The sequence below is a fragment of the Mchenga conophoros genome, linkage group LG1 (genome assembly GCF_057382185.1).
Source record: "Mchenga conophoros isolate Kocher_MC1m ecotype Shallow Benthic linkage group LG1, M_conophoros_male_GT1.1, whole genome shotgun sequence".
NCBI classification, from domain to species: Eukaryota; Metazoa; Chordata; class Actinopteri; order Cichliformes; family Cichlidae; genus Mchenga; species Mchenga conophoros.
Window position 1 is genome coordinate 34,692,323 of NC_140526.1, and position 8,655 is coordinate 34,700,977.

At 40.7% G+C, this 8,655-nt stretch overlaps 1 protein-coding gene across 1 annotated transcript in view; it reads right to left on the reverse strand.

Annotated features, from left to right (window-relative positions):
• prmt3 (protein arginine methyltransferase 3) overlaps positions 1-6,415 on the reverse strand; it is a 62,837-nt gene extending 56,422 nt beyond the window's left edge. The window contains exons 1-8 of the mRNA XM_085276014.1: positions 6,335-6,415; positions 6,051-6,180; positions 4,437-4,519; positions 4,295-4,344; positions 4,040-4,145; positions 3,184-3,337; positions 2,517-2,658; positions 602-667 (exon numbers count right to left, since the gene is read on the reverse strand). Coding sequence (XP_085132140.1) covers positions 602-667; positions 2,517-2,658; positions 3,184-3,337; positions 4,040-4,145; positions 4,295-4,344; positions 4,437-4,519; positions 6,051-6,180; positions 6,335-6,356 — 753 coding nt within the window. The 5' untranslated portion in view covers positions 6,357-6,415. The remainder of the gene's footprint in view (positions 1-601; positions 668-2,516; positions 2,659-3,183; positions 3,338-4,039; positions 4,146-4,294; positions 4,345-4,436; positions 4,520-6,050; positions 6,181-6,334) is intronic.
• Between the last annotated feature and the right edge of the window lie 2,240 nt (positions 6,416-8,655).

The following is an 8,655-nucleotide window of genomic DNA, read 5'->3' on the forward strand; positions in this document are numbered from 1 at the left end:
ACTCCCTGGTTACAATCCTGCTGTCTTTATGGGTTCACAGAGGGTCGCCAACATAGCGCTAACACAACAGAACGCAACTCCTCGCTTGATCTGCAACAAAAATATCCTGCTTGGTTCTGTTACCGGTTACTGAAGAAGGAGACGCTTCAACTCTCTGCCGACTGCTTCAGCCTGACAGGGATAATGGACGTTCCCATCAACACATCCTTCCTCCCCCCTCTACCGCCTCATCACAGCACTAACCAGCAGCGACCCATATAATGGATGGTCATGATACAGGCCACTGCTTCCCACAGCTAAAAGCAATGGAAAAGAGACGGATAGGGTGGGGGGGGTGGGGCGGTTAGTTGGAAGGGTTTGTGCTATGGGGTTGGTGGTGGATTGCATGTGTCTGTTATCAGGACTGTGCAGTCCATAGTTAGACATGCTAATAAAGTCATGATGTGTTTTAAATCGGACACCGCGGCGCATTATTAATGTCTTTTTCTGGAAAATGCACATTCCTGTTTACAGGCTTGAGTGAACATTAAACTGGCTAACTCATACATGTAAACACACATTAATGTGTACACACGCAATTTCATTTGCTTGGATGACTCACCTTATCTCTGAACACTTCAGGGTTGCTGTACATGAAGTCTCGGTAACTCTCCGTGCGTACTTTATCCTGTGGATAGAATATACAAGCTGCTCTTGAATTAAAGAAAGGATTGCTTGTAATCTACAGTCATGTTTATGTTGTAACAAAGCTTTGAATTCAAGGTTGTCTACAAACTTAAAAAATAAGTAAATCCAGGCAAGTAAAGCTTTTTCCATATAGGGGTATATAACAGCAGGTTACAACAGTCTGTGTTGGTTTCCTGAACATTTATGAGCAAAACGCTGGGATAATAACAACTGGAAGGACACTGGAGGTCAGGTCAGGACTCGCTGATTAATCTGCCAATCATATCTGCCCACAAATCCAAGCACCTTCGCTCTGAGGGAAAAGCTATAAACGAAATACAGTAACACGGCTTAATACATGTTAGAACAGATATGAATCTGGACTTTTGACTTTGAAAGATTACAAGAAACAGATTTTAGAACCTTCAGTTCATGGAGTTTGGCAGAAGTTAAGCGGTCCCCAAGTACTGATATACACTTCCGATTTTTCCTGTTTCCATTTTTGCTAATGGAAACAGGAAAAATCGGAAGGGTATATCGGTAATAGTAACTCTGATTTTGTCTCCTGAAGAAAACAAGACAATAATTAAATAACAACTAATGCATAAGGATGAAAACTATGATGAAATGTACTGACACTTGAATCAGTACATTTGATGAAAATGTTCTGGAGAGATGAGATCCAATCAGATCTAATTAAGTTGTACAACTAGCTCCCATGCTCCCCGTTTATCATGAAAACAATACTACAAAACTGGCTTTTGTGCAGCCATTTCCCTCATTACCAGGTTTCAAAAATATATTTTATTAATTTGGTGAAGAAGTGGCTCTGGTGACTTGCCGAATGACATCACGGACCGGCCAATCAAACCTAATGAATAACTCTAAAAAGCGAGTTAAGTTGAGCCAAGCCAAGTAGGTAATAATGGAGAAGGGCTAAAAATATCCCAATCAACACAACAAAGTTAGCATTTCATGCCTGATTACTTTAAGATATTTAAGATAGATTTAAGATAATGCCCTTTCAAAACTAAAATTAAATGAAAAACTAAAATGATCAAGAAATACTGAAGATTTTAATCATTCAGCTTTTTTGAAAAGCAATCCAGGCTAATGTTGTCTGTGGCCAATTAAAAGTTGTTTTAAAAATTAAACCCTGACACTCATGAAACATGTCATTCTCTTTTACATGACATCTCTCACTCTCTGTCTCTCTTACACACTCACACACACACACACACACACACACACACACACACAGAGACTGCGTCATAGGTAATTCAATTCATGCCAACCTGTGAAACATTCTACTGCAAAGCCCCCCATCACGTGCTCCTGGCCCCTCCTGACGCTTTGATGGACTTTAAAGCTTGACGCAAAAACATGACGCAAAACTTAACCGTGCTTAGCACCAATCAGGACAGCCAAAAGGATATGTAAGCACTGCGGTAAGTAGAACAGGACTTGAGGAGAGGGAGAACTCTCTCTCACACACACACACACACACAGAGCTTGCTTTCAGGTTTCAGCACTTCAGGAGTGTAAAAATTAATTTGCACACTTAAAGCTCCGCTATGCAGAGGCATGAGCGCTGCTTCACATAAGAGATCAGCACGTACTGCTGATTTGTCACTTTGGAGCGCTTGTGTCGTCCTCAGTATTAATTCATACATGAAGATGATCGCTTTCATTTATAAGCTATATGAAAATTTTTTAGCCAAGATGCACGCCAATGAACCCAGCTTCATTTCTGTGCCCAGGGGAAATTATTCCAAAGACTGCAAAGAGACCTGCAGGCCTGGTCACTGTGTGTGTGTGTGTGTGTCTGTGTGTGTTTACACAACTCAGACCTTCAGCATCTCTTCGTGGATGCTGTAATGTCCATAGGAGCTGAAGTAGGCCTCGTCCTCGTCCTCACGGAGCTCCGCCACAGCGCCCAGGGTGCCAGACCTGCTTGTTTCCGCATTCAGCACCAACCCCTGAGCCAGCACCCTGAAAGAACATCGCACAGATCGCCATTTAACTTCTCTTATTAGCACAAGGGACAAGAGAAAGGAGAACGCACACACAGCCTTCATGCAGGACGAAGCAGTAAATGGAGGAGATGGAGCATTCATCTTTCTACCTCTCACCCAAATCCCCCCCCCTCCCCTCCAAACCCCTCCTCCCCCACAGCTCACCCTTTCTGCAATATTCCCTTATTGCTCCCTTACCTACCTTTCCTCCTCACTTTAACCTCCATGCTGCAGTGGAATTTTCCCTTCTGTTTTTTTTTTTATCTTTTCCCTTCCTCCAAACTTCTTCCACAAGGTACTCTAGTTAATGTTTCTGCAATACTGCGTTCACTGTGTCCCCCTGCTGGAGCTCAGAGAGCAGTGCAAATGCAACGTATTACACTGACTAAACTGCAAGTTCTGAATAATGTATTAAAAAATAAATAAATAAAAGGCCACAATTTAAAACCTAACACAATCACCCTGACATCAATGAAGATGAAACTGCAGAAAAGTCACTGACTTGAGTTTGTGCAGGTCATCCATGGCTCTGGCCAGTGCCTCCTCCGAAGAGCGGGCTCTCTCCTCCGCAGCCTGCGCCCTGTGCACAAGTGCATTATGGGGATCGGCCCCAGATGCCAGGCATGACCTCTCGCTGCCACAGAGCTCCTCGGGGTCTGACAAAAACACAGACAGAGAGATAGATATGTTTGGATGTTAAATGGGGAAAAAGTTTTCCTTTTAAGGACAACTGAGTGAAAACATGAGCGACAACACGTAGTGATCAAGCCTGTGGCATACAATAAGAAGTATGCAGGACATGGCTGTTGTTTTGGCTTAGAGTGTGCATTTTATGTATTTATGTGTTTTTCTTGCATTGATGATACAGGCAGAAATAGAGCATAAGTGCAACTATTAAAATAAGCATTAACATAAGCAAGTCAGGACTTTGCAATAGAGCTGACATTACACAGTCTTCTGTGTAATACTGTTAATCATGCAGAAGAAGCAGTCCTAAAAGATGAGAACCAGCAGATGAAACTGAATATGTTGATACTGTGCTGGGAGACACAGCAAACCTTCTGGAAATGGCATGTTATTGATGTGCAATGGTTATTCCAGCAGTTTCCAGTAGCCTTATGCCCTATCATGCAATCATGATAATCACAAATATTTTATATTTTCGTTGCTGGTGTTGCGGTACGAACAGTGACCAGCCGATTCTCCACTCAACTGAATATCAAAACAGCAGAAACAGCCAGACATGTTCTCTGACCTGTGCATAAAAGCCGCGCTAACAGAACAGAGATCTGTTGATAGAAAATGCAGCTACTCAAAAATCAAAAACTAAGATCTGTGTTTTAAAACTGCTTCTGTACCTGTTTGCAGCAGCGGGTCATCCTGAAGGACTGGCTGCAGGAAGTCTTCGCTCTCCCAGGGTAAAGGAGCATCTGGCAACCCATTCAGACTGGATGCTTTACATTTCTATACACACAAAAAATGTATGTTTTCATAAATCTGAAAACTCTCAATTTTTTTTTTAGATATTCATTCTTCACACATAAACAGTAGAAACATTCACATCCTGATATTTCACAGCATGATGTTCAATTCAGTTTGAAAACAGCACTCACTGTTGACCGTATAAAGTTGATCATTTTTATGTATCCGTAGTCATCTAAATCTAATGAGGGACAGAAAGTTGAGACATTTCATGAGAACAGAACAGCCATCTGCTCCTTTGGTGATGCAGGAAAAAAATCAATATCTACTTACTGTAATTTCTTATTAGATCTACAATGTTGACCTGGTGCTCAGCTGTACAGTGCTGCAGGGTGGCATTTACAGAACTTAGCAACCTGAAAAAAATAAGACAGACAGGAAGACTTGTTTAGTTATAAGCCATAAAAATCAAAAACTGAATCTTTGATTGTTTTTTTTCTTTCATAGTAGAGTAGTAACTTGGGTATCCAGTTATTTTACATAACAGCAAACAAACCTGACTGAAAAAGCAAAAAACACAGAAGACACGGGGTGGAGATTTGCGTCAATAACTACCTTAAAAGCTGGAACCAGTACATACATTACTTTTACAACAATCAGCATAATATTACGATATTTGTCGTGTCAATACTATATCAATACATAGACACCAAATATCATTACTGTATTAAATTAAATTAAATACTGGGAATAATAAGAACAAAGGGGCTCATCTCGTCTGCTAGGAGGCAACCTTTCTGCAAATAGTTATGGTCTGACTCAGACTGACTGTAGTCACTCTCAGAGAGATTGTCGAGTGTTGTCAAATAATTGCTGTGTAATTTACAAATGCAGACAGATTGCCAATATGTTTCCATCTGAATGAGTCTTGGTCAATGAGCACAACTCGAGGGGACACAACACAACTCAGCTGGTCATATTCCTACAGAACAGGAAGGCTGCTGAGCGCAAACATAATTATTAAATGCAAATTTCTGTTAAATGTGAATTTCTGTCTATGCATACCACAACAGATATACGACTTCCGTTGATTTATCACAGTTAATTGATGTATTGTCAGAAACAGACTGCATGTAGTTGCCAACTTGACCCTATTCAATTGTCGACTGAGTATCTTATGGCACAATTTATGGCAGGATTTAGTGACAGTGTTGATGTGCTTGACAATCTCGTTTTGCACTGAACAAAAAAAAGTTGCAGGATGTGAGATAACGTCATCTTATTGGACAAAGCAGAGGCCATAATTTTGCATTAGAAAAGGGTGATAAATCTTAAATACTTAAAAAAAACAATACTATTGTATTATGGGGCATCTTGTGATTTCCACCTCTACAATGTAGTAGGGTAGCCTTGGAGATATGCAGCAATATGTTAGTGGTTCTTCTTTTGTCTGCTAGTGCAGGTGCTGGGAACTTGAGTACCTGGTTGTGTCTCCAGGTGTATCTGCCACGCGTTACACTGGTACTACAAGTAACGAGTATGTGCTTAAGACTGACTGAAGCTGAACATAGCTGACAGGCTGCACCCTCCCCTACTCAAAGGTTTAAGATTTCAGGTGATGGAAGGACATCATATGTTGCACAGCTGAGGTAGTACTCAAAAACAGCTCTTTTGATGGTGAAGCTTGCTGAGGTTTGCATAATGTCAAAGGAACTTGTCTTTATTCTGACCATGAGTTATTTGCACTGACACAAAAGTACAATTATTACACATGAATTGAAAGTTTAGGGCCACTTAGTGTGTGAAAGTTATATCTGTATGTTTTGTTACACGATCTCTTTTAGGTAAAGCATCTTCAGATCTGAGAAACTCAAAATGCGTGTAAACGTGTCGCCAATCATTCTAAGAAAAGCAGTGACAGACAGGTCCAGAGCAGGGTGATCTCACCTGTCACAGAACAAACAGGTAACCGGCTGACTGTCCTCCTCCATCCACTGCCACTGCTCTTCATCATCAACGTCATCATCATCATCACCGTCTGAGAGCTCAGGCATATCCTCAGCAGCTCCATCGACGTCTGCCAAAGTTAAATCTCATGAGTGTAAACGCAGATGTAAAAGCAGCTGTGTGACGAAACTAGAAACACTATTCTTCACCAAAGTCAATAACACAAATGAGCTAGCTCAAAGAAGAGTATGTGTGTTTGATTAATACAGTTATTTCTCACTCACGTGGGTCTGTGTACTCTGCCATGATGTCGCTTTGAGTCCGGAGGACTTCCTGGTGACGTTTAGTGACGTAATAAATGGGACGGGCCCATTCCAAAGAAGCACTTCCACATACAAACCACCAGATGTCGCCAACGTTTAACTAAGGTAACACGTAAATAACGTGGTTTGTATAATGTTTTGTTGGGTGTTTGCAGGTACATTACAAACAGGTACATGCACTGGTTTAGGTTAGTTTTAGCTGTGGGTGCTACCAAAGCGGTCAGATTATAGTTATCTGAAACTTTTGAGGTACTTTCTAATGTCAAAATATCCGTTTTTTTCCTTTTTTTTATCCATTTAAATTCAAGGTATATAACTGCAGGAGTGATTATGGCAGCATTATTACACACATGGGTGTTTTTTTTACCATAAACAGTGTGACCTCTCTAAACATTAAAACATGACAATAGGCAGAGTGATAACAAAATCAAACTATTAGGGTAGTGTTATTATGTCAAAGGTGGGGCCAGGTTTCACATTGAGCTCACCTGAAACTCTGGCTGATTGGGACCCACACCCAGTTTCACACCTTGGCTCAGGCGATTAGAGGATCATCAGGGGGTCCTTTTGTCCCTCTGTGGGGGGATACTCCCACTAGGTTTAAATCTGGGACTTCCCACCATTTGACCTTAGAACTGAAGAAGCTTCTCGGATGAGAGGTGAAATGTCTTCAAGCAACTTAAAGAAGTCCTGACGCTTTTCTTTGCAAGCTCATTTGACTATGATGACCTGGATGACTGAGAACCTTCACAGACATAGTGTTATTATGTTTTTGGACCCCATCTGGGCTGTTTAGAGGGTTACAATCATCCCAAGGTTGCAGCATAAGACTAGGTGCTCTGTATTTTAGCTTACTGAATTGCCTGATTTTTTTTTTTTTTTTTTTATGCATTAAAGGTAATCTTTTGTTTTTGTTTAGTTTTCAGTCTTAGTGAGGTAGAGGACCATCTTGCTGGAAGAGTAGGCCCCTTTGAAAGCAACTGGGACACCACTATTAAGGATGCTATTTTGGTTTGCCATGGGACACACCCATTGTTCCAGCACTAAAAAAGGACCGTGGAGTCTGAATCTGTGGAGACTCTTTAGTAACACTAACTACAGTGTTGGCAGCAGGGCAGTACCCCCAGATTGATGATTTGTTTGCTTGAATGAATGGAGGACTGAAATTCAGAATTCAAAATTTTTCTCTGTCAAGCTTACTTATAGATCCATGTAGAAGAGCAGTCGTGTGAAATGCTGACTAGTATCACACATAAAGGGCTTTTTTTAGACACTGCCTTGTAGCAGTTCTGCTGAGCTCTGTCAGCACTGTTCCAGTGAACAATGGATCAAATCCTGAGTGAGTTATTAACAGTGTAGAGTTATCTCAATAATATTCTGCACACTGGAGCAGTTGAGGACCAGCACCCGCACAACTTGGATAGAACCTACAAAGAAAGAATATGTCTTGAGTGTCCATGAAGGGAAATGTTTTTCCAGTCATCTGTGGAATGTTTGGGATATGTGATTGATGCTAATTGACTACACACTGCTGCACTGAAACTCACAGCCATTGCTGATGCACTTCCACCACAAAACATTACTCTGTTGCCAAAATAGAAAATCAAAGATCTAAATGGATTCTTTCATTAGTAACTCGAGTTGTTTCCCTAAGAGTTTGTCAGATCATTGAATTATTTTTAAGGGTATTTTGTCCTTCCTTCATTTCTGCACACTTCTGCTCCACAGCCTTTTCTATTTTATTTGTCATTTTAAGTTCCTTACGTTACTTTTGTCAACTGATGTTCTCCTTTTCAATATATCAGGTTAAAAAGGGTATCCCTTTGAGTTTTTTACGGAGCTCTGTAACTTCAGCTGGCAGAGCCAGATTTGACATGCTGAAGAAGAATGAAGTTAAATGAGAAAAAGAAGCCCTTCTTTTCTCCTTTAACTTCATTCTTCCTCTTCTCCAATGTTTCCTCTTTTGAGAACTTTGACTTCGGCACCTCAAGCTTCATCTGCAGTGGTATTTTAGTTGATAAGAGACTTTCTCTCTGCTTTCAGTCACATGTAATTTACCATATAAGCATTCAGATCTTCTACAATCTCATTGTGCATCTGAATTTCTTGAATCACCAATTTTGGACCTCCTTACAGAGCGCTTTGATTTTATTTTGAAGGGAAATACATTATATAGCTGGTATTCTGCCTGTTTCTTTTTGCAGAGGAAGTGGGGATATATCGCACTGTGTACATTGAGATATTTAAATAGTTTCTCAAGAATGACAAGTGACCTATAGGTC